The 16,904-nt window shown below is 41.8% G+C and overlaps 1 protein-coding gene across 1 annotated transcript in view; it reads left to right on the forward strand.

Moving 5' to 3' along the window:
* Positions 1-16,904, forward strand: part of IGF2R (insulin like growth factor 2 receptor) — a 354,906-nt gene that overhangs the window by 179,657 nt on the left and 158,345 nt on the right. The window contains 2 exon segments of the mRNA XM_030198395.1: positions 4,478-4,621; positions 12,609-12,790. Of these exon segments, the coding sequence (XP_030054255.1) occupies positions 4,478-4,621; positions 12,609-12,790 (326 nt within the window).

Genomic DNA, 16,904 nt, shown 5'->3' on the forward strand with positions numbered 1-16,904 from the left:
AACACAGTCCGTGTAGAGTTAACATGACTGGGCCTTGTTCTATTAAATATATTTTTTTGACCTGTGGTCTCTTGATACATTATTTCCTTCCACTCTTGTGGCTGTTTCCTCTGGATTACTTTGTGGAATCCTTTGATCTTCTCTTTGAGCTTTGAGCCTCACTAGTTTTCAAATTTTTACTCAGAGCGGTTTTTCAGGTCCTGTCATTTGTCTTTGAACTTTATGAGCTCTGGGCTGCTATGTTCCCCAGTTTGTGACTGTAGCACCAAGTTGGAAGTTGTCTGGGCTATCCTTGCAAAAACTGCCCATTTTTCAAGTCATATGTTTATAGGTGTGTATTTTCTCAACGCCTGCTCAACCTTTTTCTCTATAATCCTGTCCACTGCAGTAATAACCTCCACCTTCAGCTCTGAGATCATCAGAGAGTCTGTACTTATTTCCCTGGCACTGCGTGCCTCTACACAATCCGGGCTGCTCCCCCTGCAATGGTTTTCTGACATCCAAACTCACTCCCCTCCCAACCCCATGATAGGGCTGACTGATTTCTTCCACTGGTTGTGGGTTGCCCACAAGCAGCAGCATTTCTTCCTCCCTTTTTCTCCTCACACCAAGTGACCGCCCTCAGTTTTAAAATATTGCCTGCATCTTATGTGAAGTGTAATTTTCATTTATGTAGTGATATGGTTTTTGTTTCACTTATGGTTAAAAATGGACTGCCGTTGTCATTGTTAGTTCATTGTACCAAGTCAATGACTGCCTTTTATGAAAAGCAAGGACTTGATTACCTGTAGAATTCCACTGCCAAATTTTCTGAGCATCTTCATATTAGAACACAAAACTGTGTTTCTCAACAAATGTGTTATCTTGGAGGTTATATTGGATAGAGGGTGAGGTTTAAGCCCTGTCATGAAACGCCTAGCCACCTGCCTGGGGCTAACCCAGTGGCCACTTAGAAGGTCTATCCCCCAGCATAGCTCAGGTCTGCCTGCACCTGGGCATTTGCTCTATACTAGCCCCCTCCTCCTATTGACTGGGTCCCATCCGCCTCTGGGCAAATCTCCCGCTCTTAAGTTATCCCCGGTGATTTCTAGGTTACTGGGGCCATACTCCAGTGGTCCCACAGTTCCTAGAAAGCACTCACAGACCCAACACACAAGCCATCAGGATTCTTAGTCAGTCCAGACAAGCAGAGTCAATAAACTAAAAAAAAAGTTTTATTGTCATAAAAAATATTGAACAGTGAACTGTAAAAACAGATGCAAAATAACAAGTAACTGAATAAGGATCAATTATAAAACGAAACATTTTGTCACTACCTGGATAATGCCTAGGAAGTACAGGAGGTATAGCTGCTCACAAGTTACGGAATATAACTTCTCACAGGATCTCTGTAAAGAGATCTTTCTCTGTACTTCCAGCCTGAGACTTCCAGCCTGAGACTGGAGAAAAATTCAGCATTTCCAGACTGAATTTGAGCTCCTGGGCCAATCAGAGCCCAGAACAACATTTTTTAAAAGTAGCTGGCCACATCACTGCAGGTTACTTCCTTTTTGTGTTAAACTAAAGAAGGAAACAGAAAAATGGGAGATCACCATAAACTCTCAATAAACAAAAAAATCTCCCAATCCAATACAAAGGAAGTGTCCAAATTTATTCAATACTTTTCTACACACTTAACACACAGAAATTTTTTATAGGTTTTCTTCCATGTCATTTGATAATTTAACAATTCAAAATCAGTTCTTAAAGCGCCTGTAATGTGGATATATTCAATAACGCCAACAGAAGTTGCTGCATAAAAAAACAATGGGACCCATTTCACAGAAAAATGACGACTTCAGGGTCTTAAACAGTACAGACAACCAATCTGAAAAAATAAATAAATCAAGTGATTACTAAATATAAAGCATTTAGAAAAAAATGTGTACAGAAAAGAAACTGTGCAACACTTCTTACTCTGCAGTTGCTGTGTATATGGCAAAGACAAGTTCACATTTAGGCCGGGCGCTGCTGATGTCAGACGCCTGAGCTTGGTGCTTTAATAATGGATATGCACACTTGACCCACCACTTCAACTAATCAGAATTCACACCTTTAAAATACAAAATTATGAGAAATAATACAACATAAGACAAAATAGTAGAAAATATTAAAATACCAATATGACTCAGCTGCAAAAGTTCAACTGTAAAGATGTACTCGTCGTCATCAACCAAGGTTTCTTTTTAAAGGACATCCATCAAAACAATGCTGTCCAATCAATATCTTGATTCAGACCCACTGGTTGTAAGGTGTTGAGTTTATAGATCCAATGTGCTTCCTGTCTTCGTAATCTCTGCACTCAGTTACACAGATTGGTTCTTGGTCAGTAACAAAACATCTTAAATCTTTAAAACAATGCATGTTATCTGTACAGTGTTCCACAAGGGGAGCACTGACCCAACCCATTTTTAACTTGGATTTATATTCACAAAGACGTAATCTCAAACATCTACTGGTCATTCCCACATATAATTTCTCACAGGGACATATTATTACATAGATGACAAATTCGCTCTTGCATGTAGAAAAATGTTGTAAGTAATAAACCTTACCATCAGATGGATTACAAAATTCTTTAATTTGTAACTTCTTATCAGGATATTGCTCACTTCATGAGGGGAGAGGGGGGTTGGTCATTTTTGTTGTCCTCTTCAGCTGATTTGTCCAGAGCAGAATCTCATCCTGATGCTGTGTGCACTTTTGAAGCCTGTCTTTAAGCCTCTCATGAAATCTACTGATGTTGAAGACTCTGTTTCTGGTGGCGATTACTTCAGGTAGAAGAATTTCAGAGTTAGCTTTGTGGTCTTTCTTGTCAAGATCTGTTCCTTCATTTCACAGAGGCTGGAGTTTCACTTTGGACAGTACCTTCCTTTCTTCCTAAGGCGGTTTTGTCTTTTCATGTGAAGCAGTCATAAGTGTTGCCATACTGGGACAGACCGAAGGTCCATCAATTCCAGCATTCTGTTTCCAACAGTGGCCAATCCAGGTTACAAATAGCTGCCAAGATCCTAAAACAGTGCAATACATTTTATGTTGCTTATCGTAGAAATAAGCAGTGGATTTTCCCCAAGTCCATCTTAATAATGGCTTGTGGACTTTTCTTTTAGGAAGTTATCCAAACCTTTTTTAAACACAACTGGATCTGCCATCCTTCTGCAAGAAGATTGTGTGGATTTTTTTGCTTCCTTATATATTCTGGATGTCTGTAGGGTGCTTGCAAATAATTGGAGGTTACCAATGAGTTCACAAGGTCTGACAACCTCTTTGTCCTCATTGGTTCTTCTCTTAGGGGTCTGGCAACCTCCAAATTGATGATCGCTTCTTGATTGAAGGAGGCCATAGTTTAAGCTTATGTTCTGGCTGGTAGGCGTTTGGGTCCTCCATCTTGAAAGTGGCATTGGCTGCTGCTACTTCTTCCCACCATGTTTAGGGATTGCTTTGTTATATGTCACTTCTCTGGAATAGTCTAGGATGACATGGAAGGAGAAATTGTCTTACCTGATAATTTTCTTTCCTTTAGTCCTTAAGATTATTGCAGAGTTGCACCTTTTCTGAAGATTCAATCCTTTGATGGCTAGTTTCCTTTTGGTTCTCAGTTGGCTCCTCACTGAATTCCTTTTTCAGGGCTGGTTTCTCTTTGGATGCCTCTATATGTTATAGTTCGAGTTGGATATGGAGACAAGTTGGGGAGAGGATGACAAATATTTTCTCTCATCTACCTTCTTTTTGTCTGTGTATTGCTTTTTATTGCAAATACTGAATTTTGGGAACTGGGTAGAGGTCTTATAGAGCACATTGCAATTCTGAGTTCTCTATCTCCACCTACTGGTCGATAGACACAACACCTGCTTGTATGGAATAGTCTTAAGGACAAAAAATTATTGTTCTCCTTTAGATCAGTGCAAATGTTGAAGCAAGCATTAGCAGTAAATGACTGAGATAATATCCAACATACTGTAGTATATGATAAGGTACATACTTGTCATGGTATGTGGCAAAATAAACCCATTTAGATATTACTCTGGAAGAAACCAGATTGTCTCAGGTTTATATGCAGGAATCAAATGGAGAGAAAGAGAACATACTAAAAAAAAAAGGTGTGGTTATATATATGTATGTATGTAGAGAGTGTGTGTCATACTAAAGGGAAGGTTATCTAATCCCCCTCCCCCCCCCCCCCCCCAAAGTAATCTGTAGTATGTGTTGGGTGGTAGTGGAGGTGGGAGAAGGGTTATCTTATGAGTGTATTTTTACTTCTACTCAAAGATGTTTTTCTGTTCTTTTGGTTTTTTTTTAACACAATTCCTTGTTTTAAGTTCAAGCCTGTAACTCATTTTACAGTGATACACTGGAGAAGGTGTTAGCTATTAAATATTTCTGGACTGGGCAATAACTTGTCATGTATTTTATCTTTATTGTATTCCATATGTTTTAGACTCTGCAGGTAATGAGTATGACCTGAGTGGTTTGAGCAAAGAGCGGGACTTCTGGATTGCAGTAGATACTTCTGCAAATGGAAAAAATAGAACTTTTTATCTGAATGTTTGTAAACCTTTACCATATCTACATGGATGTCATGGTAAGATAAATAGCACTAAGATAAGTTCTGAATAAATAACTAAGGGGCCCTTTCACTAAAGTTTAGTATGCTAGTGGACATTAGTGCATGCCAAGCATTAGTAAAAGGACCCCCAAGACAACTATTATAACCTAATCATCATATACTGATTTAAATTTTAAAAGGACCTTCATATATAGCACAGTACAATACGGCAGCTAAAGTTTTCAAAGTTTATTTAAAAAGTTGTTATCTCACACTGAGGCATATTTTCAAAGCACTTAGCCTTCCAAAGTTCCATAGAAACCTATGGAACTTTGGAAGGCTAAGTGCTTTGAAAATGAGCCCCACTGTCTCCAAATCTAGGCAGCTATCAAAAGCATATATAATAACACAAAATCATAAAGGCAATATACCCATAATGCTGTTGATCTTAATCCTAGATTATAGAATAGAAATATTGTGCATTAACATTTTCAGGAAAACGCCTGTTGGAAGAGAGATGCTCTCAGCTGTTTTCTAAATGGGAGCAGGGCTGATATAGAACAAACACTATAAGGTGATCATAAAGAGTGAGTCATGGTACAATCGAGCCTAACCATGTTTAAAACGAAGTACATCAAGCTGTCCCTTGTCAGCAGAGCGCAGAGTTTGCATGGTTTATTGTTCTTTAAAGCAGCAATAATGCAGGTGTCTGAGGTGTCCAAGTAAGAATTTTAAAGCGAATTTTCTTTTCGGTTGAAAATCTATGCGTTTGTCCTAATACGGGTGAAATATGTTCAAAATGAGAACCCTTACAAACTGTACTATCACATTTTGAGCAACTTGTAGTATTTGAAGTGAATGCCGAGGAAGGCCAAACAAAAGTACATTATAGTAATCAAAGAAAAGACAAAAGCCTGCATGACTGTCAGAAAATTAACAATGCTTAAAAAAATTCACGTAAGGGGTGTAGAGTTTTAAGTAAAAAAACAAAACAAAACCACATCCTATGAAGTTGTTTGTAAAAAAAAAAAAAAAAGGGAAAAATTAACTTAAAAAAACAAAATGTCCTCCCAACAGTATCTCTGAGGTGTGGCTTCAAGTATAGAGAAGAATCCAGAGTAATCCCCCCAAGTATTTCATCTCCCAGAGAAAACGTTTAAACAAAAATTTATTTGAAGTTAACTAAGATTTTATAGTTTGTAAGCATAATGTCAGAAAAGCAATACATTCATTGTTCAATAGGAAAAAAATGTAAATATTCAACATAAGAATGGTGTTTCCAGACATCCAAGAACGCTGTAATTTGGTACTATGAAAGAATAAAGCAAATAGAGCTGAAACTCTGAGGAACATAATCCTCTGGCTTAACTTCATCAACATTTTCATCTTATGTCCAGATTTGTGCACAAATATTTTTCAAATATAACTCCCAAATAATGTATAAAGTAAATAATAATCAGTTGTCACCAAAAGTGCTTTGTGCAATCGACAACAGAATCTTCATTATATCATTTAACATGGACCTCTAAACACTCCAGATACCGACATGACATGTTTTCCTTTTCTCTAGACCATTTCTGATGAGTGGATATATGACCTCTTACCAGCATATGGGGAGAATGAGAGCTACCAAGTGACTTTACCTTATTAGGTCCTGTGCATCCTTGAGCCACTCAGTATTTCTCAGTCTCCTCAGCAGATGGTAGGTGAGTGTCTGTGCAGCCCTGTCCATTTAAGGCCCTTGATTGGGGTGCTGTTTTGGTCTGGCAGCAGGATTGTGCCTCTGCTTCCTCCCCTCTTCAACTGGGAAGGGTTCCTTTAATGCTCTCCCTGGGAGGAACGGAACAGCCATACCTGATCAAAAAGAAGAAAAGAAACGTAGCCCTTAAGGAGTCTTGGTGCCAGTCTGCTTTGAGGTGGGGGGACTGGGGGATGGGTTTGATGGTCACATTGAGCACCAGTGGAAGAAGATGTTTGGCTGGGCTCCATGAAGTTCGCGACTTTAACATCCATGACAGAGAACCATGCCATTGGGTGGCTTGTGCTGCATGTTGTATTGTCTTGCTGGTTAGCAGCCTTTGCCACATATATGCAGTCGACTTTGGGGGAACTTGAGCCTCCAGTGGCGGTTACTGGTTCTTCCTGCCTGATGTGCCAGAAGGGCTCTCTGAAGCCCACTACATCTGAGTCTGCTGTAACAGGTGTAGATGGATCCTGTTTTTGCAGGAACTGGTGCCATTTTGGGAACCCTCATTGTAGAACAAGGCCATGCAGAGGATCCTCTAGTGCTGATAAGACATAACTCTGGGGGGGAGGGCTCAGACACCCTTCTCCCCAGAGTTTGTTCTCCTATTACACCAGGCATTTTGCTTGGAAAAAAAAAGGCTTTCCTGTGTCTTTGACCTCTAGGTGGTCCATATTTTCTGCAGGCAGGAACTACCTAGTTTAACTTCTCATGTCTTGCAGTGGACCCTTTCTCTGATTGAGGGTTTTAAAGAGCTAGTGAATGGTGACTGGCAGCCCCCTGATGCACTGCTGAGAGTTAGTAGGACTATGGCTAAGCTTCCTCTGGAGGTTCTGGTGAAATTTCATTTGCTTAATGTGGCTGTTTTGGTTATGGTGGTGATTTAAGTACACTGCTATCCCGCTGAAGGATGGAGTAGCACATAAAGATCCTCGGGACCGCTTCATTTAAGCCCTTTTGCAAAGATCATTTAAAGTCTCTGCCATGGCCTTGCAAGCGACCATCTGAGGTGGTTACATGGCTTGAGCCTGTTTTTGGTGTGCTGAGTGCTTATTGGAAGCTCCAGGGAAATCTGTGGAGGTTCTTGTAAATCTTGAAATAGGTGTTGCATTCCTGGTGGACACCCTTTATAACTTGGTTCAGGCTTCGGTGAAGAACCTAGCCATAGTGTTTACTGAGAGACGTTTGCTGTGGCTCAGTCACTGGTCAGCTTCACATGAACTCTAAAGTCCATCTTCAGTTACTGTTCAGGGGTAGATTTCTTTTGGGGGCACATTTGGAGGAAACAGTTAAGGATTTAAGTGAGTCTGAGGTGTCTAGGCATCCAGTGGGCACAGCCCATTCAGGTACTCGTGGTTTGGCTGAAGGTCATCTAAGAGACGTGAGCAGGTACTGTCCTGGTCGGCTTAATGGCTCCCAATGGGTTAGATTTTGGTCTAGAGGACGGCCTTATTAGTCCTTTGAGTGGCCGCTGTGGAAGCCGTGAAGGTGGAAATGGAGCATTGGGAAGGAGTATGTGTTGGTGCACCTGTGTCTGGATGACTGGTTGATTCAAGCAAAGTCCTTCGAGGAGAGCAGCAGAGTCACTGTCTGGGTGGTCCAGCTTCTTACATAAGTACATAAATATTGCCACACTGGGACAGACTAAAGGTCCATCAAGCCCAGCATCCTGTTCCCAACAGTGGCCAATCCAGGTCACAAATACCTGGCAAGATCCCAGAATACTGAATACATTTTATTATTATTATTATTTGTTGCATTTGTATCCCACATTTTCCCACCTATTTGCAGGCTCAATGTGGCTTACATAATACCGTGACGGTGATCGCCAATTCCGGTATGAGACATACAGAGTGGTAATTGCATGAGGATCATAAGTGATAAGAGTACATTGGGTAGTCAAGGAGGAAGGGTTGTTTTGTCCAGTTCCTCTTATAATGATCAACATATAGTGTGCAAGGTCTTCCAAGTGTGGGGCACCCTCTTGGTGGATCTTTTCGCCACTCAGATCAATCACAAGGTCCCTCAGTTCTGTTCCAGACTTCAGGCCCATGACAGACTAGCGTCAGATGCCTTTCTCCTTCATGGGGGGAAGGCGTTCTGTATGCATATCCTCCCATACCTCTGGTGGGGAAGACTTTGCTGAAACTCAAGCTAGATCGGGGAACCATGATTCTGATTGCTCCCTTTTGGCCGCGTCAGATTTGGTTCCCTCTTCTTCTGGAGTTGTCCTCCGAAGAACCGTGCTTTCCAACCCTCATCACTCAGAATGAGGGGGCGCTTCTGCATCCCAACCTCCAGTCTCTGTCTCTCATGGCCTGGATGTTGAGGGCATAGACTTCGCCTCCTTGGGTCTTTCTGAGGGTGTCTCCCGAGTCTTGCTTGCTTCCAGGAAAGATTCCACGAAGAGGTGTTACTCTTTCAAATGGAGGAGTTTTGCCGTCTGGTGTGACAGCAAGGCCCTAGATCCTCGCTCTTGTCCTACACAGACCCTGCTTGAATACCTTCTACACATGTCAGAGTCTGGTCTCAAGACCAACTCCGTAAGAGTTCATCTTAGTGCAATTAGTGCTTTTCATTATCGTGCAGAGGGTTAGCCTATCTCTGGACAGCCTTTAGTTGTTCGCTTCATGAGAGGTTTGCTTTTGTCAAAGCCCTCTGTCAAATCTCCACCAGTGTCATGGGATCTCAACGTTGTACTCACCCAGCTGATGAAAGCTCCTTTTGAGCCACTGGATTCCTGCCATCTGAAGTATTTGACATGTGGAAGGTCATTTTTTTGGTGGCTGTTACTTCAGCACATAGAGTCAGTGAGCTTTAAGCCTTGGTAGTGCATGCTCCTTACCTCAAGTTTCATCACAACAGAGTAGTCTTCCGTACGCACCCTAAGTTCTAGCCGAAGGTGGTGTCAGAGTTCCATCTGAACCAGTCAGTTGTCTTGCCAACATTCTTTCCCCGTCCTCATACCCGCCCTGCTGAACGTCAGTTGCATACATTGGACTGCAAGAGAGCATTGGCCTTCTATGTGGAGTTGACAAGCCCCTTCAGACAGTCCGCCCAAATGTTTGTTTCTTTTGATCCCAACAGAAGGGGAGTCGCTGTTGGGAGACGCACCATTTCCAATTGGCTAGCAGATTGCATTTCCTTCACTTATGGCCAAGCTGGGCTGACTCTTGAGGGTCATGTCACGGCTCATAATGTTAGAGCCATGGCAGCGTCGGTGGCTCACTTGAAGTCAGCCACTGTAGAAGAGATTTGCAAGTCTGTGACGTGGTCATCAGTCCACACATTCACATCTCATTACTGCCTTCAGCAGGATTCCCGACGCGACAGTCAGTTTGGGCAGTTGGTGCTGCAGAATCTGTTTGGGGTTTAGAATCCAACTCCACCCCCAGGCCCATTTTTCTTCTGTTCCAGGCTGCATTCTCAGAAGTTTCTTCGTAGATCAATCTTTATGTCCTCGCCGTTGCGGTACCCAATTGACCTTCTTTTGTTGTTTTGAGTGAGCCTGGGGGCTAGGGATACCCCACATGTGAGAACAAGCAGCTTGCTTGTCCTCGGAGAAAGCGAAGATACTTAACTGTAGCAGGTATTCTCCGAGGACAGCAGGCTGATTGTTCTCACCAACCCGCCCACCTCCCCTTTTGGAGTTGTTGTTGTTCTTTATTTGCTTTTTGATACAACTGAGGTGGGAACGGGCGGGAAGATGTCCGTGCATGCGCGGTGCGAGTCCCTCGCACTCCGGAAGCTGTCGCAAAGCTTTATGGATTTTTGCTGGGAAAATGCTCCGTTCCTGGGCCGCTGTGGACGCCGACCCACATGTGAGAACAATCAGCCTGCTGTCCTCGCAGAATACCTGCTACAGGTAAGTATCTTCGCTTTAGCGTGTCTAGGTTTAAAAAGTTTGGACAAGTTCAAGAGGAAAAGGCCATAGTCTGTTGTTGAGACTGGCATAGGGGAAGCCACTGTTTGCCCTGGGATTGGTGGCATGGAATGTTATTAATAATTGGGTGACCTGGATTGGCTATTGTTTGGAGCAGAATACTGATGTAGATGAACCATTGGTCTGACCCAGTATGGCTATTATATTCTTAAGTGCCCGGTTTCATCTTTTATCTCAAAGGTGATGGCCCCCTTTCATCTGAATCAGTCTGTTATTTTGCCAGTTTTTCACAGAGCTTTATCATTTAGATGTGTGTTGGGCCTTGTGCTGTTTTTTTGTGGAGGACGGATGACTTTCAGAATTCAGATAAGCTGTTTGTCCTGTTTGGAAGCCTACAGAAAGGCAAAGCAGCTTTGAAGTCAACCATTGCTAGGTGGGTTAAGGAAGCCATTGCTCTGGCGTACCACCTTGCTGGAAGACAGTTGCTTGCTGAGTTGAAGGCACATTCCACCAGAGCTTAGGCTTGGTTCTGGGCTGAGCTCTTGATTCCTGCTCAGGATGTTTTCAGGGTTGCGACTTGGTCATCCCTTCACTCCTTTGTGAAGCATTACAAATTGGATGTACAGTCAAAGCAAAAGGCATTTCTCAGCTATGGTTTTGGCTCAAAGGTTGTTTGCTTCCTGCCCTTGTTGAGCACTGCTTTGTTGCTTCCTACGTGTCTGGTAGGTCTGGAGGTAAGGAGAGAGAAATTAGATCTTGCCTGCTAATGTATTCGGTTGGGGGTTGTTTTGTTTTTTTGTTACTCTCTGTGGTTACTCGAGCTCTAGGTCCACAAGTAAGGCATGCTAGATAATGGCTGTAGTCTGGAGGGCTCTTGATTCATTTTTGATGATTATTTAAAAAAAAAAAAATGGAGCAACAAGTAAAAGTCTTCTCTTGTGTACTGGTTGTTTCCTCCTTCCATCAGGTTTGTTGTTTTGGGATTCATGTTCTCTACTTCTACTGCATAGGACCTAATGAGGTGGTGATACTTGGTAGTTCCCAGTCTCCCCATCTGCTGGTAGAAGGTCATATACCCACTCATTGGGAATGGTCTAGAGAGATTCAAGGAAAGAAAATTACCAGGTAAGATCTAATTACTTCTTACTTCCTTCTGCCATTCTATGGCAGTAGGCTTAAGTCCACTTATGTTAAAAAATAAGTTAAATGCTTATCTGAGATTTAGGAAGCATGTCCCATCATAATGTAGCCCGTTCAGGATATTCAGTATTTCAGAAGCAAAGGCAGTTCATTGCAGAGAGAAGATGCAAAACATGTGGTTTTTCGTATTTTGTCACAAATCAGCTAAAATGGACTTACTTCCTTCTGTCATTGTAGGGCAGTATAACAGTCCTTGGTTTCAAGTTTGTATTATTTTTGATGTGTATTGTTTTGTATGTTTTTATTATGTATGTTTGAATTATTTACCGCTCTGGAAAAGGGCAGTATATAAATAGTAATAAATGAAAAAGAAATACTGTATTCAGTCCTGTCTAGTTTAATGGATCTTTCTCCTGAAAAAGAAAAATAGTGTCCTAGCATTCTGATACAAGTTATCACCAAGTCTCATCCAATAAAGTAAGACCAATCCACCAGCCAATCATAGTATAATATGCCAAATCATGTCAAGGAGGTCCAATCAATATACAGATGAAGTCCATGCAGTTGTATTGTTTATTGAGTGAATGCTTCCCTATCTAAATAATCGATTATTCAAGAGCATATCTTAGGAAGGTGCACAAAACCATCTAGGATTTGTCATAAATTATCCCAAATACTGCTTGTGCTCATTTCCTCTGTTGCAGTTCATTGGTTCTGGGGCAGGGTGGAGCAGGAACCAATCATGGAATATAAACTATGTGCATGGCACCTTAGGGAGAACTCTGTACTAGGCACAAAAAGAGGAGCTAGGTAGTAATAAACACAGAGCAGGACTATTGACATAGCACAGTCATTTCACAGTAGCAAAATTCTTTAAAGCACAATTTAATAAAACATATGGACAGATAACAAATATGTGAGGAAACCATCTTAAGTGTGCATATACATGCTACTTGTGAAGGGTGTAATAAAATTTATAGAGGTTTTAAACAAATATTTTGATTATATATGTTTTGTCTGTTTATGCGTTTTATGAATTTTAATTGTAAGTTATATTGTGTTTCAGTCTTTAACATCTGACACAGCCCGAAAGTGTGCGAATCATGACCATGCTGGTCTATTTTAATAAAACAACTTTTTAAGTTCAACTTCTAGTGATGTGCTCTCTTGTCTACTGTTGACTGTGGATTCTATTTGCCTCTTTTGTACTGATACTGTGGAAACATTATCTTAACATGAATTTCCTTTTGTTGTAGGTAGTGCCATAGGGTCTTGTGTGAAATACAAAAACGAGACCAGTTATAACCTGGGTTTCATTCAGATCAGTCCACAGGCTGCTACTGATGGCTCTCTAAGTATTGTTTACCTGAATGGTGATTATTGCAAAGATAAACATCGCTATTCCACACGTATAATCTTTCATTGTGATCGAACCAGAGTAAGTTTTTTTTTTCCTGTTGGGTGTATAAAACTGTTATATTTACCTGCATCAATGTTTTTTTGTTTTTTGTATTTTTTTCCCTGCTGCTTGAAGTAAAGCTTAAAGTTCCTGGAAATTTCTACTTGTTTCTGGTTAGTCTTGTATGTTTTCCTTGCAGTTTATCCATAGGAGAGTCTTTGTCAAATTTTTTTATTATCCTCCTACTCTTTTGTGTGTGTGGTTTTCTGTCATTTGGAGCTATTATAGGTTTCTTTAGTGGGCAACTTCATAGTGGCCTCTTAATAGAGACGATCTTCAAAAAATATCAAATGCTTACTTTTTGCCTTCTAAATGGAAACAGTACATATGAAACATTTTTAAAAATGCCATACTGTGTTGGACCGCAGGCTCATTGAACCCAGCATCCTGTTTCTAACAGCTGCCAATCCAGGTCACTAGGAAAGTACCTTAGCTATCAAAGAATAGATCCATTTCTTGCAGTCTTCAGGGATGGATGGTATCATTCTGAGATCTATTTGGCTAGTAATTTATGTGCTTCTATAGAAATTTGTCCAAACACCTTTTAAACCCATTGTGTTAAATGCCTTGACCACATCCTCTAGCAACAAATTCAGCATCTCAGTTGAGTGAAACATTTTCTTCAATTTTGTTTTATGTCTGCTATTCTAGTTTCATGATGTATCCCCTAAGCCTAGTACAGTTTGAAGTCATAAATAACCATTCTCTATATATCTGTTGTATCCCCTAAGCCTAGTACAGTTTGAAGTCATAAATAACCATTCTCTATATATCTGTTTCATCCCACTCATGATTTGTAAATTTGCCATATCCCCTATATCATTTCTTCTTGAAGGTGAAGAGTAAAGAACTCTGATCAGTTCAGCCATTTATCATTGTTTATTTAAAACTTGATTTACCACAGTTCAACGTATATCAAAGCGTTTAACAATATCACAAAATTATAAAAGTAATAAAACAGAATATGAAAAACAAAACAAAGACAGAGAAGAGACGATTCTTAAGAGAGCCATCCTATATACCCTTTATCACGTTTATCACCTTTATCTGTACTTTTTCCAATTCCATGATATCTTTTTGAGAGTGAACTTGTAAGGGTGTTTCCTGGGTCACCTTTATGGGCCTGAGGTCTAACATTTTTTGCCAGAACTGTACAATCCATTGAAGATGTCTTGCTATGGATCTATATAGAAGCATGCTAATAGTCTGTTTTATTCTCCATTCTTTTCTGCACACTTCCTGTCAATCGTTTTGCTTTTTTGATTGCTGCTGCATACAACTGAGGATTTCAAAGTATTGTCTTGAGTAAAGTGGTGTGGTAGCCGTGTTAGTCCACTTTTAAAGGTACTAAATCGAAATAAGACAAAACATAGAAAAGAAAAATAAGAGGATACCTTTTTTATTGGACTAGCAATACATTTTTTGATTAACTTTCGAAGGTAACCCTCCTTCAGATCAGATATAAGCAAATGTTGAGAGATATCAGAATACTGTATATAAGTGAAACACAAAAGCATTTCAGCATCACAGGAAGAGGGTGGGTTAGGTTAGAAAAAACAGGATATCTATGTGGGTGAGAGACAGGGAAAGATGGATAAGATGATAAGAGGGTGACAAAGCAGTGGAATGTTATGGTTTATAATGGAATAGAAAACCTAGATCTTTAAGTCCTGTCTGGTGAGTGTCAAAAGGCATCCATGTCCACTGCTGCTAGTTTTTATAACTCTCCAAACAAGCAACCCTCTCCTCCGGAGGACTGTGACAGTTCCGCAGCCTGGGTGATACCTCCCTCTGCAACAGGACATTGTCCTTGAGAAGAGTCCAAACCTGCTGCTGCTCCACTCTCAAGGAAGATGCCATTGTCCCAATCCCATGGTGAGGCATCATCTTTCCAGGCCACTGTGCTTCTGGGTTGCGGGGGTGCTGACTGTTGTGCCCGGCTAAGAGAAGCCTGGTCTGCACTGAGGTCCACCACAGTCTCAGGCTTACCTACCAAATCAGGAATCATAACCACAGCTTGAGAGGACATAAATCCAGATATCATAGTCTGTATCGAGTGCTTCAGAGCTCCCGAGAGTAGAGGTTTCTGAGCATGGATCACTCATTTCTGCTTCCCCATCGCCAAATTAATCAGGGTGCAGCAGACAAACTGGAGCATCCCTCTCTGGTGTCTGTCCTTGACACCATCTTAGTTCCCTGGCTCTGTGTGCTTAACAATTACAATCACCATTTTGCCTGGCACTGATGTTAGGCTCACCGATCTGTAGTTAATTGGATTACCCCAGAGCTGTTTTTAAAAATTGGCATTAGATTAGCTCTCCTCTAGTCTTCAGGTGTAGAGCCAAATTTTGGTGATAATTGCAGATTACCCATAGGTCTAAAGTTTTGTATTTTGAGTTTTCTAGCACTCAGTAAATAACATCAGGTCCTAGTGATTTTTTTATTTTATTTATTTATTGCTATTTGGGGTAATGGTGCTGGGGTCGCAGTGATCATAATATGATCAGATTTGATATTAGCTTTGGAGTAAGTATACGCTGGAAATCCAATATGTTAGGGTTTAACTTTCAAAAAGGAAACTATGATAAAATGAGAAGAACGGTGAAAAAAAAAACTTGAAGGAGCGTCTGCAAGGGTCAAAAATGTACATCAAGCGTGGCTGCTGTTCAAAAATACCATCCTGGAAGCCCAGGCCAAATATATTCTTCATATTAAAAAAGGAGGGAGGAAGACTAAATGACAGCCGGCATGGTTAAAAAGTGAGGTGAAGGAAGCTATTAGAGCAAAAAGAAAATCCTTCAGAAAATGGAAGAAGGAACCAATTGAAAATAAACAGCATAAGGGGGGGGGGGGGGAATCCAAGATGGCGTCGGAGTAGGAGGACGTGTCCTGATACCCTCCAGATCGATGCATTCAAAAAATACAGAGAGGTTCGACAGTACTTGCCTACAGAGAGAGTTGAGATCGAGGGCAATGGTGGACGCAGCAGCGGGTGGCCAGGAGGTGTTGATTTGAAGAATCTGACAGCAGGGAGCGGCTAGGATAGGGAGAGCGAGAGCTGCGTCTGCACTTGGCGAGTGCAGCGGACTGGCGGCCTGAGAGCATGAAGCCCCTGGTGTGGATGGACGGGAGCGGCACCCTCCAAGAGGCAGGTGCGGAGATCTGGTGAGGGGGAAGACAGCTGCAGCAGAGAGTGGGAGACGCGACGGTCGGCAACATCAGAGGGCTGTTGCCGGGAGCTTTTGGAGGATTGGTGCCCGGTGGTGTTGGCGTCTCGCTCCAGGGTGGAGGCCTTGCACGGATGGCAGTGCAGGTAGAGGAGGAGAATTGTTACTTTTGCAGAGTGGGGGGCCTGGACATTGTTGGAAGAGGAGCGGTGGAGTGCTGAGGACAGTGAGTTGCTAAAGATGGGGCAGCCTTGAAAATAATACCACCTGTAGCTGTGAGTGAATGCTATAGAATTAAGTGGCATCTTGAATTGTACATTGAAGGGGAAAGGTCCCTGAGGAATGCCACCAAAGAAGGGATTGGGACGCTTTCATTTTTCAACAGAGCAAGGAAAAAAAAACCCTGGTGGCGTCAGCGGGGACAGAGAGGAACGAAGTAAAGATGGCGGCAAGTCCGGCAGTGGCCGGAGAGGAGCATGCTGAGGAGGGCCTTGAGCCTGGTGAAGTCGTGAAAAGGGAGATGGTGGCTTGGTTTCAAGACCTAAAGGTTGATTTGGCAGAAATCCAGCTGGATATACAAACCGCCCTCAGAGAAATTAGGGCTGAAATTCACGATTTGGGTACGCTTGTTGGTGAGATGGAGAGCTGTAAGCAGGATTTGGGGAAACTGCATAAATTGGTGAATGAGGAGATGCGGGAATTGCATCAACTCAGGGAGCAGGTGGAGGACCTGGAAAATAGGTCATGCCGTAATAACCTGTGATTTAAGGGAGTCCCTGAGTTGGACAGGTTCAGCAATTGTGAAGCAGTGATTCAAGAACTGTGCGGGTTCATTCTGAATTCTGAAGATGGAAGTCAATTGCTAGACTTTCGTATTCAGAGAGCACATAGAGTGGCTGGCCCGCAGCGGGAATCTTGCCAAAGAG

The sequence above is a fragment of the Microcaecilia unicolor genome, chromosome 3, assembly GCF_901765095.1.
Source record: "Microcaecilia unicolor chromosome 3, aMicUni1.1, whole genome shotgun sequence".
In the NCBI taxonomy this organism is placed as follows: domain Eukaryota; kingdom Metazoa; phylum Chordata; class Amphibia; order Gymnophiona; family Siphonopidae; genus Microcaecilia; species Microcaecilia unicolor.